This window comes from Phoca vitulina, unplaced genomic scaffold (assembly GCF_004348235.1).
Source record: "Phoca vitulina isolate PV1807 unplaced genomic scaffold, GSC_HSeal_1.0 scaffold5, whole genome shotgun sequence".
In the NCBI taxonomy this organism is placed as follows: Eukaryota; Metazoa; Chordata; class Mammalia; order Carnivora; family Phocidae; genus Phoca; species Phoca vitulina.
In genome coordinates, this window is record NW_022589708.1 from 63,082,667 (window position 1) to 63,096,613 (window position 13,947).

General features: G+C 38.9%; 1 protein-coding gene across 1 annotated transcript in view; it reads right to left on the reverse strand.

Moving 5' to 3' along the window:
• The window catches only part of FREM2 (FRAS1 related extracellular matrix 2), a 163,185-nt gene that overhangs the window by 14,992 nt on the left and 134,246 nt on the right, over window positions 1-13,947 (reverse strand). The window contains exons 14-16 of the mRNA XM_032403116.1: window positions 12,400-12,703; window positions 10,100-10,231; window positions 7,767-8,098 (exon numbers count right to left, since the gene is read on the reverse strand). Of these exons, the coding sequence (XP_032259007.1) occupies window positions 7,767-8,098; window positions 10,100-10,231; window positions 12,400-12,703 (768 nt within the window). The remainder of the gene's footprint in view (window positions 1-7,766; window positions 8,099-10,099; window positions 10,232-12,399; window positions 12,704-13,947) is intronic.

Consider the following 13,947-nt stretch of genomic DNA (forward strand, 5'->3'; position numbering starts at 1 on the left):
AAAAAGAGGAAAATTAAGGTTCAAAGAAATAAAGCAAATTTCTCACAGAATTCTTTAAGCTTTCTGAAAGGCCCTGCCAATATTAGAACCCAGCCTTTGGCCTGTGCTTTTCTACTCTATCACACCTCATCACATTCCAAACAAAGCTGAGGGCAGTCCTAGGATCACCTAACCAACTTTATCATACTTAATTCTCAAAATAGCTCTGCAGAAGAGCTGGGCAAATATAACTATCTTCTACACAAGAGGAGATGGACTTAGGTCAGATCATACTCATTAGAAGTTCCAGTTGGGCTTTCTAATACCATTCCAATTCTCTTTCCACATTGAGCTGGCAACAGGGATCATACACATGTGTTAGTGAATAATATAAAGAATGATAACAATAATGTATCACTTTGTCATAGAGTAAAAAAATAAACTCCTTAAATCACAAAAAAATGATGACCTGAATCGCCAACTAAAATATATAAAAAGAAAACCATCATCCAAGCAAATTATTTAATTCCTAGCTGTGTAGGAACTAGCACTCCCCATCATCTGCTAACACAGCCAGCAGAAGAGGGGCCTTGGAACCAAAGTTCTTTGAGATAATATTTGTTAAGGGTCAATATTATTGCACTCAGTGAGAACTTGATCTTGTAGTGCAATTTTAACAGTGTAAAGAAGAGTGATCAAGCCAATGTATATGCCACTGGAAATTAAGATTAATATTTCATCCTGTGATTTTAATAAACCATCATCTTTTAAAAATTAGGCTTTAGGAATGACTTTCCAATTAAACTGTCTAGGTGCTGATGATTTTTGCCAACATTATACTCTATCTATCAAATGTTACTGAGTGTGCTATTTTGGACAGAACTATTAATACTCACTTCTTATGAATGAGTTACTTGGCACAAAGCTCCCTGACTAATTTTTATTTTCTTTCATTTGATTCTTGTGGCAACCTAGAGCTTGACCATTTCTGGACATGGAATCAGTATCTTATTGCATTTTCTTGTTCACCATGGCCAGGGCTTCTTTGTCTGCTTGGAACTTCTGTCTAGAGTAACTGGTGCCAATGGAACAATATCAATCATCCAGGTCGCCTACCTGTTCATTCTTGTAAAATTGAAGAATGCAGTGCCGTCAATCTAACTTCTGGATATCATCTTAATGAGCACTTAATTTTCTTTCAGCCTGAATCACAGGACTTTTTAAGGGATTTGTTTATACTAAAAGAAATAGATGTTAAATCTGGTACACTGCTCTTAAAGCAACCATGACATGACACAGGAGTTTACATGTCCTTACAGACATTTGAAGTGTCTTCAACAAAACCAAGTGAGCCTTTAAATTCCAAATTTAAAGGGAAAGCATAAAATGCAAGTTTTCTGGCAAAGGTAACACTGGTATAAATTTCTACTACTACTACTGTTGGTACTAAGTGGCTAGTAACGGGCAACAAGTATATATTTGGGGAGGTATTGGCAGCTGAAGACACAAAAGCACTTCTGCTGGGCTGTGTCAGATAGTAGGAGAAGGGAAGAATAAGGAGGAAAATGAATATGCTAAAAGAGAAATTATACACGGAATATTGCCTAAGGTGGGGACTAGTGTTGAGATAAATCCCAGTGGAGTGAATTCTTCACTCATTTGGGCATCCAGCTTAAGCTATCCAAATTACATATTGCTTTATTGAAATAAGCAGTATATATATGCACTGTTTCTTATAGAAGTTGGCAGTATACACATGCACTAATGAAAACTACCTAGATTTACTTTGTTCCTTTGCAACTTTCATTTGAGCAAGGCCATATTCTACGTGTGTTGAACTTAAGCCGTGAAGAAGTCAATTAGCTTGCCCAAGATTATTCAGTACAATCAGTGCTAACACCCAAGTATGTAGACCAGAACTATTCAATGAAAATATAATGTGAGCCACACATGTAATTAAAAATTTTTCTAGCAGCCATACTTCAAAAAGTAAAGAGAAACATGTGAAACTAATTTTAAGAATACTTAATCCAATATATCAAACATATTACATTTTAATATGCAGTCAGTATAAAGTAATTTTTGAGACTTTTTTTTTTTTTTGCTACTAAGTCTTTGAAATCTGGTTTGTATTTTACAGGAACAACACATCTCAATTTTGAACGCTCAATAACCACACATGGCTAGTGCTTACCATATTGGGCAGCACTGATTAGACTCTTCTACCCAAGGTCTTTAATTGGACCACAGAGGTTGAAAACAGTAATCATTTTAAAATATGTTATAATCCAATATCTACCCTCCTTTATGTGGGATATGTGGTTTGTGCTCACTTCAAAGATTGAAAATTGGACTAGAGCTGTTAAAATATTATCTGAGGGCTACCACTGGTACGGATTTCCCACTGATTGAAATTTCTGTTGCTCCTCTTGTTTCCAGAAATATGTCTACATCATCAAGATGGTGGTGTTTGTGAATGTGTAAAGAAGGCTCATAAATCTCAATAGCTTGAAGTCTCAGTAAAGCATGGACTTAGCTACTCAGTGGAGAACACTGTTTTAACAAGTTAGAATCCTTAGCCAAGGGATTAGCAGTAATAGCAGCCTACACATCCAGGAACACTTGGAAGAAAGAGACCTTGGCTTCTGTCCAATTACAAGCCTTTCTAAAGGCCTATGGGGATGCACAAGGGAGACCCTGGAATGAGGTAGGGTCAATACTGGTCCACAAATTCTTTAGTATTAAGGACAACCCTATGGGATATTTACAATAATAGAATTAGAAATTATCTAAATGACCAACAATAGAAGAATGGCTAAGTAAGTTATGATGACACACAAGGTAAAATATTATGTAGCCATCAAAAGTCATGTATCTAAAGAATTTTCTTTGTCATGAGAAAATGCTCACAATGTTAAGTTAAAAAGCAGTATACAAGATGGTATAAATTAACATTACACTGCTACTATTAAAAAATGTGTATGTACATTGGAAAACACTAAAAAATCTGTATGTGCACAGTGATAGTGGAATAAGATTTTTTTTTTTTTACATTTTTTTAGTTCCCCAGCTTTCCACTGTGCTATCATTACTTAAAAAACAAAGAAACCAGGGAGCTTGGGTGGCTCAGTCAGTTAAGCATCTGTCTTCAGCTCAGGTCATGATCTCAGGGTCCTGGGATGTCCTAGGATCAAGCCCTGTGTCAGGCTCCCTGCTCAGCAGGGAGTCTCTTCTTCCTCTCCATCTGCCTCTCCTCCCCACTTGTGCTCTCTCTCTTCTGTCTCAAATAAATAAATAAAATCTTAAAAAAAAACAAAGAAACCACATTATTAAAAAAAATAATTGACAAAGTTGACAAACTAAGAAGTAACGTGCTCCAGGTAAGCTACACATTTTGGATTCTTCTTATTTCTTGTAAAAAGATTTAGAGTAACATACATGTGTAAAAGAGTAAGTCCAAGTACTAAGCGTAAAATACTGGGATGGAAAGAGATGACTTCTAAAGTATATTCTTGCCCTAAAGTTCCATGTTTCTAAATCCCAACACACAGTAACAAGGAAGAAAAATTATTCCTCAAACCAAGCAACTAGGAAAAAACACATTTACTTTTCCAGAATCATGGAAAATCATGTCTTCTCATAAGTAAATTACAATTTGATGTTTTCAGTGCAAACTTACTTGGGGTTGCATTTCTGTAGCTTATTTATTCTCCTTGAAGGATGTTATCAGTTGGTGTTTACCCAACAAGGTAAGAGCTAAGATTCTGACCTCACAAGACCAATAGCCAGGCTCCTGAAAAGTGGAATGAATTGAGGGCGTTCATTTGTATAAGAAGTTGTTTTCAAGAGAAAAGTCGCCACCAAAAATATCCAATAGTTTTTAAAAACTTGGTTTAACTTTAATGATTATTTTGCAGCACAAGTGCTTTTGATTGTACACCAAAACAATTTAAATTTTTATTTACAGAACACTGTTTTGTCACACAAAACAATGGAGCAGTATCATTTTTTAATTAATCTCTATTTTTCTTTTCCTGTTATTCATCTGCTTTTATATTTTAGAAACTATTAAAAATGATGTTAGCATTGAAGATTAGAAAAGTCCGTGTTTCTTTTTCTCGGCAAATAAAATTCTTAATTTTTATAAGAATGAGGATTGACTCTTAGAGCTCTACTTTGTTGGGAGTGTAAGCTCTGTGTCTGGTGTCCTCACCAGGGGCCTGGGATAGTCCCTGGCACAGAGTAGGTGTTCAGTTCATATTTCTTTAATGAACGAAGGTGTAATGAATACGGTGAGAAAAGCAGAAATACTCTTGATATCAGCTAAAGCTAGCTGTAGTCAAACTGCATAAAACTTAATAAAACTTCATCTGCTATGAATAGAGAACTATCTTGGATATTTCAGATGATTCCTTCAGTTTGGCAACTCTGTCTTATAAGTTAAATAATCTGAATGTGGGAGGTTAGGGAAGGTAGAGAATCTTTCTCAGAGGGTGTTAGAAACAGCTTTTCAATCACAAAGAGAAATGCAGGGACTTGCCAATGTTTTGTAGAAGTAGCTTTAGCCACTAAAAACACACAAAGAAAAAAAAGTCAGTTCATCATGTTGTTCCTGGGGGAAGCAATTACCAGTGAGTAAAATTTGTTTGCACAGTGATCATCTTGAGCTAAGGTGCCAAGTCTAGAAAAGGACTAGAAGAGAGAAAAGTCACGTCTATTAAATACTTGGCTGGGGGCGTGCGTTCTTGGCAGAGGAGAAACAGACTGGGGGCAGCACTGGCTTCCTTCAGGATCTGTGGTCCAGCAGAGTGGGCAACACAACCACAAAGCTGCCATGAAGACAGCCCATATTGATGGTTTACCTTTACTTTTCCCCATTTTCCCATCCTAAATTCGGAAATATGAAAGTTTGCAAAACTCTTATGAAACCCTAAAGCAGAATCTGTTCAAGTATTCAGTTTGTTTTCCTTCAGGTGTAGCCTCATGAAATATGTTTTCATTTCGATCTGATCTGCTGGTACTCAGCTGAGTCTGTGGACCCCTGTCATGAAGGCACAGACTTGCATAATTTTATCAGCACGGGTGTAGGTGTAATCTGGCAGACATGTTCATGACCCGTTGGGCAGCATTACTGTCCCGAGAACGACAGACAAGTTCATTTGCCTTTCCTGCAGTTGTATCTGTGACCAAATCCATTCCTCACCTTCACCCAATCAAATGACATTTAATTCACTCAATTAAATATCCAGATAAGAATCATGATGTGGTGAAGAGCACAGCCTTACAAGCGAATTGAATTTGGGCACATTATTTGAATTCTCTTTGCTTCAGCCTCCTCATCTCTAAAAGGGGGGGGGGGAAACTCATAGTTATTTCATAATGTTCTTGTGAGGACAGAATTTGTAGAAATATGTAAAGTATTTAGAAGAATGGAGGGCACACAGTACAACATTAAATAATTGTTAGCTATTACTATTATAATCATTATTCTTATCATTGGTACAATTAGGTATTTTCTCTTCTTCTCTAGAATCCAAAACTAATGGGGAGCATTAAGGAAATATCTGAAAGAATTATATTTCTTCCACTTTAATTTATATTTTCTTCCTCCTCGCCTATATTTAAGTAATGTGTGTGTTGGGGGGAGATGGGGATTTAGGAGAATATCAAGAGCTAGGGGAGAAGTAAAAGTTTGAAGCCCAAGGAACCAAGTAGGGGAAAAGGAGATGACCATCTCTGAGCTCCACTCTAAGCGTGAGCAACACGTCTTATTAGACTGTATTAATGTTGAGTTCACACTGAGGCTTTTAAAATTTTATAACAAGCTCCTGAAATGTCAATGATTTACACTGAATCTGGTCATCTCTATGTATGTTGATCATCGCGGTGATGCTATTAAATTTATTTGCAACAATGCAAAAGCAAAAAATCAAGAAGGTAACACAAATTCGTTAAGAATTGGACGGGATAACGCTTATATTCCTAGTGTTATTGTAACAGGAGCCTTTCAGGCGGGTAAATCTTAACTGAAAAACCTGCAGTTGCTCGTTTTCACCTAATGGAGCAGAGCCCCTGGCAGCTCAGCCACAGAAGAAGGGCAGTGACTTTCTGAGCTGGCAGCGATAATGGGAAGGAAAAGTACTCAAGTTAAACAATTAAATAGAGGACCAGTAATTTAAGAAAATACACACGCAGCAAAGTATCGTCAGTTCAGCTGAGCATTTTATGGTAAGATTTGGTCAGAGAGATGCACACATTAGAGGGACAGGATTTGTATTCAAAATGCCCTTAAGACACTGGGGGAGGGAGCAGATGTAATAGGATAGGACTTCCGAGGGCAAGTGCAGGGTTTTCGTTAGACAAGGCTGTCTAGCTTGCAGATATAAAAGATCAGAAAGTGCTGCCATTTTGCAGAGAAGATGGAAAACATTTTCGAGGGCGAAAACAGACTAGAGACTAGATGAGAGCCACAGAAAAGCCCCATGGTACAAAGTGAATGGTAAGAAAGAACTAGAACCGAGACGCCTGGGTGGCTCAGTCAGTTAAGCGTCTGCCTTCAGCTCCGGTCATGATCTCAGGGTCCTGGGATCCAAATTTAGGTCTGCATTTGCTGGATTCTAATACTCAAGCCCTTCCCACCCTTCCACACTGTCTTCCTATTGCTGTTTGGGGATTTTTACTAATGCGTGCAAATTTCTGAGTATTTTGCTGCTTTTAGAGGAGACGGAGATAATGTCTCATTCCCTTGGAGTCCAGTGGTCCCCAGACGGAATGAATGGCTGCCCATTCTGCATCAGCATCAGCTGAACGTGTCAGGTTTCACACTTCTGCCATGGGGTTAAACTGATACTCAGTTATTATCTCCCGTTCTTATGCTACCACTTGTTTTATACTCTACCACCACAGGGATATAGCACTGACAAGATCGGCCTCACCCTGGTTAAATCCTGAAAGACGTGATATATCTGGGTACCATTCAACACTCTAATGTGTAAGCCAACCTATAGGAACTCTTTGTTTAGTCCAGGTAGGACAGAGCATGGCTTTTAGTTCAAACAGTCATTACACTTCTCAACTACACCCAACATATTTTAGATTCTCTATCAGAACTGCTAATGGAGACCTTGCTTCCTTATCATTTTGACAACTTTGATGATGATAAGAGGGGTGGGGATTTTGTGTGTGTATGTGTAGTGTTGTGTATTTTATATGTAAATGTCTGTGTAGTATGAAGAGGAGTCAGTAACTCTAGAGAGAAAATAACAATAAGCTTTTAATGAAAATACTTTTGACTATGTTAGTGATGGAGAAATGAAGCATACTGGGAGGGAATGGGGAAGAAACTAGGGAGGAGAAAAGGGGATAAAAGGAGAGAAAGAAGGTGGAAGTATAAGAAAAGGAGAGAGAAAAATTGGTCTGACTCTAAGGATTATAAATCCTCACTTTAGATAGTTTATGACACATAGTAGACATCTATACATATACACAATAAATGATAATGTATACTTTGAAGAAAAATTAGTATTTAGATTTTTATAATATCAGAGTAGATTTGGAGTTTACGGCAACAATTATATAGTGACCTTTCGATACAAAGATGTTATGGGCCCACTGCTAAAAAAATGTGTCTAAATTTTGACACCTTCTTCCAGAAATAAACATGAATTTTCATACCACGCATGCCAGTTCCCTCCTGTGCCTAATGACCCTCACCACCAAGATGGAAGACCGGAGTTGGGATTTAGTCCACATCTGGATACCTGAACAAAACCAGCTGGTTTTCCTACCTGTCCATCGGTCCCGATGGTGCCTCCACAGTCAGTGAGAAGTTCTGACATGTCATAGTAGCTAACAAACTCCCACAAACAGGCCTCTAGGTTCAGGTTTCGATAGAAGCGTAATGTACTCGTGCCTCTGATAGATGAGCTGTACTGGTAGGGATGCGTCTCTCCAATTACTTCTGGATTTTTTGTAGCATCAGTTAAGAAACCATGGTGAGTCTTCACTTCAGTGTAATCCAGAAGGTTGGAGCACTGGTGGTTTCCAACTCTTGAGCCATCAGGACTGAGGGTGAGCTCAAAGTTGGAAAGCTCTTTAGTGGAGATCACAGGGAGCATGCCTGCAAGGAATTGTGATCATGTTGCCATCGTCACCAGCAAAGGATTTAGAACACTTATCATTTCTTTATCCTCAAGAAGACAAGTGTTATAAAATACTGTACGGCGGTGATTACTACCAACGTGGTGTCCCAGGGGTGCCCTGGCATTTTTCAGGAGATCTGTGACATTCATTTCATAATGATTCTAAGACATATTTGACTTTTCCACCATTATTCTCTCAGTATAGTGGAGTTTTTGAGAGTCGTCATATATTGCCATAGATTGAATGCAGAGGTAGATAAAAGAATTCAGCTGTCTTTTATGAAGCCAGACATTAAAGGTATTTCCAAAAATGTAAGAAAAACACAATTTTTTTTATTTATAAGTTATAGCTATTTTTCTTTAAAGTATGTTTTTCTTGTGAATATGTGATGGATTGGTTATTTTTAAATGAACAAAAAAATAAGTATTTAATAATTCCTCAGTTTTAATTTTAAATCCAGTTCAGATTTATAGATATAACTCATAAAAACTATAGGTCTTTGAGATCCTAAATAATTTGTAAGGATGTCCTGAGACCAAAATGTTTGAAAACTAGCACTATACAGTATAAGCTATGGTTTGGCAAACTTCTTGGCTAAAAGGTCAAAGGGTAAATATTTTAGGACTTGTGGGCCATAAGGTCTGTGTCTCAACTGCTCGATGCTCAATGTTAGACTGAAAGCTGTCACAGATGACATGCAAAATAATTCATATAACTGTGCAATAAGACTTTATCATGCACAATGGATTATGATTTCGTATAATTTTCATGTTCCACGAAATACTCGTCTTTTGTTTTTCTCTAAACATTTAAAAACATAAAAACCATTTTTTAGCTTGCAAGATCATATGAAAGCAGGCAAGTAAGCTGGATTTGGCACAGAGGCCAGAGTTTGTCGAGCCCTGGCATGGGCAATGCAGCAAAAAGGACCACGAGAGAGGTGTTCTCCTGGAACATCTCCCTCCTCTTATTCTCAGATTCTCCCAGAGCAAAACCCTGGCCTCACAAAAGAACTGGTCAGCTTCTGCCATGCTCTGGAGGAGCTGTGTCTATTGACCACGTCAGGCAATGCAAAGTCAGCTGTAGGAATAGCATGAGGAACCAGTCTTTCTATTAGGATCTGTTGATGGGTCCCCCTTTGGCCCTTTGCTGATGGATCCCCCTTTGGCCCTTTGCACCTCTGAGTCACACCCCCAACATGAGTCTAGAGATAGGCTGGCCATATGTGAGACCCACATTATGCTGTAAAGAGGTGCAGATTCCTGTCCACCCACCTCCCACCAACACAAATTTGGGTTTGCAATAAGCAGAAAAAGCAGAATTATATCTTTTTTCTGAGAAAGATAAATTCTACCGTATCATTCCTAATACTGCCTCATGTTTCTTCTCACTTAGCTACTTAAAATATAACCAACTACCAAGTAATAAAGTTAATATTAACAATTTAGGTATAAAGTCAATTGAAAAGAACAGAACTTGAAGATGTTTTCTGTACTTGGGGAAATGTTGACAGTGTGGATAAAGTTATCAACTCACAAATTCTGGCCACACTTTCCTATCTGGAGAAAATGAACACAATTTATAAATTGGATTTATAAAATTCCAGCTATGAAATAGCAAATACATGTTGAAGGTGCTCAATGAGATACTGAAATGCTTTACTGGAAGTCCAAGTTCAAGAGTTTTAAGGACACAGTCATACCATTTCATAAAAACTAGCACATGGACCAAAGTTTCGTTCCATCGTGTTTGGACAATGTATTAAATTTGTTTAATATTAAAGAAGGCTTAAGTTGTCAGACTTTAAAAACAGGATGGAAAGAAAGCAGAATCACTTGAAAGGAACAGAAAGACTTGAGGTGACATTGCAAAATGAACATCTTATCATCTGCGTGGTGATTTCGGGTATTCAGTGGCATAAACCAGGTAATGAGGAGCCCACACCACTCCCATGGATTTGCTTACCCAAGCCACCTACCATCTATGTGTGGCATCGTGACCGTGAGCTTGATAAGGTTTGTGTAGTCTGGGTCCTCGGGGCCCGTGTAGCGCAGCTTGGCTGAGAACGGCTCTGCCCCCACTGCCCCCGGCACCCGGGGCTGACACAGACCTCAGGGAAAAATGAACGTACTTATGCTCAAGGAACATAATAGACAATGCCGAAAGAATATTTTTAAGCTAGGCACTATAATTTTTTTTTTTTAAGATTTTATTTATTTGACAGAGAGAGACACAGCGAGAGAGGGAACACAAGCAGGGGGAGTGGGAGAGGGAGAAGCAGGCTTCCCGCGGAGCAGGGAGCCCGATGCAGGGCTCGATCCCAGGACCTTGGGATCACGACCTGAGCCGAAGGGAGACGCTTAACGACTGAGCCACCCAGGCGCCCCTGGGCACTATAGTTTTTTAAATAATAAAATTAAAACTTCTCCGTGGACTAAGGCATTGCTAAGAGCAGCTGTAAAAAAGCCAAAGGCCCTGGCATAAGAAGTAAGTGCAGCAGACAGTTTAGTAGCTACTTCTTCACATTTCAGGTAGTTTATAAAGTTTGAGAAATAACAGTTATTGTTCAATGTACTTTAATATGCACTGGACATTCTAGGTTATAATCATATTTGCAAAACGTTCTAATATAAAATGTGGACAGACACAGTAAAAAAGGACTAAAAGCCAGCAGGAAAAAAGTTAACTATGGTTTAATTAAGTGAATTGGTGCTTATTCTAGAATAATGTGCATGACTAGTCATAAAGTATAATTATTTATAATCAAATAAACTAAAAATGCACTCATTTTTAAAACAAAAACTAAAGTCTCCTTAGAATCAGAGAACTATATACAGTAGAGTTTTCTCTCTATATGTAACTTCTTTCAGTATGTGTATTATAAATTTTAATTCATAATATACATACTGATACAAAACATACTGATACTGATATACCCATATACATACTGAAACACATGACAAGATTATTTTCTGGCTATCATCTATCTCTTAGTGACTCTCAAGCATTTTGACATGAAAATCTGCCCCAATACTTCCTTTAAAAGAATTGTGATGTTTTCATTTTAATATCATGAAAGGGACTAAGATGCTGGTTTATAATTTTAAGAGCACTAGGCAGTATATAATCTCTTTTCTATTTGTACAAAACAAAGGAAATAAACAAGTATTTATTAGAAGAGTAATAAAATCAGAGGCAGGCTCCAGCATCTGGGCTATTTTATTAATAGGGGCACTCATTTTAAGGCGTTGTTTGATTTTTTTTCCTTTTGGTACCAACATAATAGTTTGGTCTTAAGAGAAACTTAACAACCATGTATTTTAATCCTAACAAAAGAGCATGTTTACTATATATGGTATCAATAAATATTCATCCTGAGTGTATGAAGGTGGTACATATAACCTTTCTTTATGCAACAAATATACTTCTGAACCACTGTATGCAGATAAAGTTTTAAAAATAGAATCTTAAAAACAGACTGTTATTTTTAAAATCTAACTTAAAAGTTCTCAGGCAGACTGAAGGATGAGTTTATAAAGTGGATTTCTTGTCTTTTCAGTGTTGCTCCAGCTACATTCTCTTCTCCACCCGCCATGTGTCTGGGCTCCAGCCCCGGGCACAACCTCCCTTAAAATCACAAGCTATGGGCACTTGTGGATACTTTTCCACCTGCACTGTCATTCCTCTGTCCCCGTCCCCAGCAAATTCCTACTGCTGCGACAACCAACTCATCACATAGGAGCCACGTTGTCCAGATCTGACCTTTGCATACCATCCTGCTTCACCTCCTCTCCACTCTCCCTCTCACCTGCTTCCCCATTTCTCTGCTTGTAGTTTCCAGAATATTGCATGTTCTTTCATGCTTCTATGAGTCATTGCTCATGCTTTTGTTTTTCTCTGTGGTTTTCAAGACTCCTGTTTCCTGACCCCCTCAGGATAGAACTAGTCACATTCACTGTGCCTTGTCCAGACTAAAATTTATCTGTGTCCTCAGCTTGAGTGTGAACTCATTGAGAACAAGAGTCTTGCTTCATTTTTCTGAGTGCCAGCAGAAAGCTTAAAGTCTGGCATATAACAGGTGATCAAAAAAAAAAGTGGAATGAATAAATATTTATTTTCTAATGAATATTTTTGTAAAAGTGGATGTCATTTTTTAAGTACTTGATGAATATTAAGGAATACATGGGGGCATTTGGGAGAACTAATAACCAGAGATCAGATATTGATAATATTCCATGGTATTCCAGCGGTCTTCATGTGAAAATGGTGGCGCATTACCTTCTTCTCTGCCGACGGTGACAATAGGGCTCATCAGCTCCAGGCCCTCCTTGCCATTGGCATTCACAGCGCGGGCCGCACACCGCACCCTGGAGCCGGGCTGGAAGTATATGGAATCCAAGGTGATCATCTTGGATGATGTAAAAAAGGTGTCAAAGTCCACTTCTCTCATAGGGCTGGTGACGCCATCAGGGCCAGCGGGTGCGCTAGTTAGCCATCGGTACCGGGTCAAGGTGTCGTTGATGTTCTCACTTGCACAAATAGAGCCTGTTCTGTCATAGTCTGAGTATTTAGGGTTGCAAGCCTACGGGAAACAAATAACTGTCAGGACCACAGTACAGAACAATGTGGAAGTTATGACTCTCAAGCTCTCTAGCCTAGTGCTTTCCCTGATGCTTTTTTCCATTGCTACATGCTATTCATGCAACCTTCACGTTCTTTTTTTTTTTTTAAGATTTTATTTATTTATTTGAGAGAGAGAGAGAGAGAGAGGAACAGCATGAGAGGGGAGAGGGTCAGAGGGAGAAGCAGGCTCCCCGCTGAGCAGGGAGCTCGATGTGGGACTCCATCCCAGGATTCCGGGATCATGACCTGAGCCGAAGGCAGTCGCTTAACCAACTGAGCCACCCAGGCGCCCGCAACCTTCACATTTCTATTCTAGCCCTAACAGCGTTCATGGACTCTGATTTCAAACAGCCTCCTGCACAATTCCACTCTAACTTGATGCGTGTAAACTTGTTATTCTCTGCATCATCTCAGGAATCTCCGAGATCCCAAATCATTCTCTTCTCCCTCCCTCCCTCCTTCCCTCTTCTCTCACACCTTGCCCCCCAAGTAGGTCAGTGACTTTGGCTGATTCTTCTTTTGCAATGTTCAAGTGGGTGCCTTCCTTCCCATTCAGAGCACCACCTCTCATCTCATTCGGGGTCTTTCTAGTCAAGGGACACACTGCTGTGAGGTGACACCCCCTCTTCTCACACCATACTTCTGCCCAAGAACCCCCCTGCTACCCCACCAATGAAGCCCACAGTCTTTAACATCACATGTAAAGACCTCTGTAACTTGGCACCAAATTACTATTTCTGCCTTGTTAATTCAGTAAACATTTATTATGTGCCTATTAGACATAGGTCATGATACCAGGGCTGTTGTTATATAAAAATAAGTACCTCCCAGTTTTGCTCACAAGGAACTTAGAATTTAAAGTCAAGAAAAGGCAAGTACAAAAGTAGTAACAATATGCCATTTTTGAATACTATTCCTCTAGATGTCGCTTGTGTTGTAATCACTTCTTCCTGGAACGGCCTCCCCTTGTCTGACTCTTACCTTAAACTGCTGAAATTCCACTTAAGCAGCCCAAGCCTCGCCTCACACACGGAGCTGCATCTCTAGCTGGCTGATGACCTTCTCATGGTAATGATCACATCTTGCCCTCTGGTAAAGTGACTGATTCCTATATATTTTTCTCTTCCTTATTTTTAAGTTCCTTGAGTGCAGAGTTCAACCCTTATTTATTTTCCTATCAATGGCACACCCTGAGATAACACG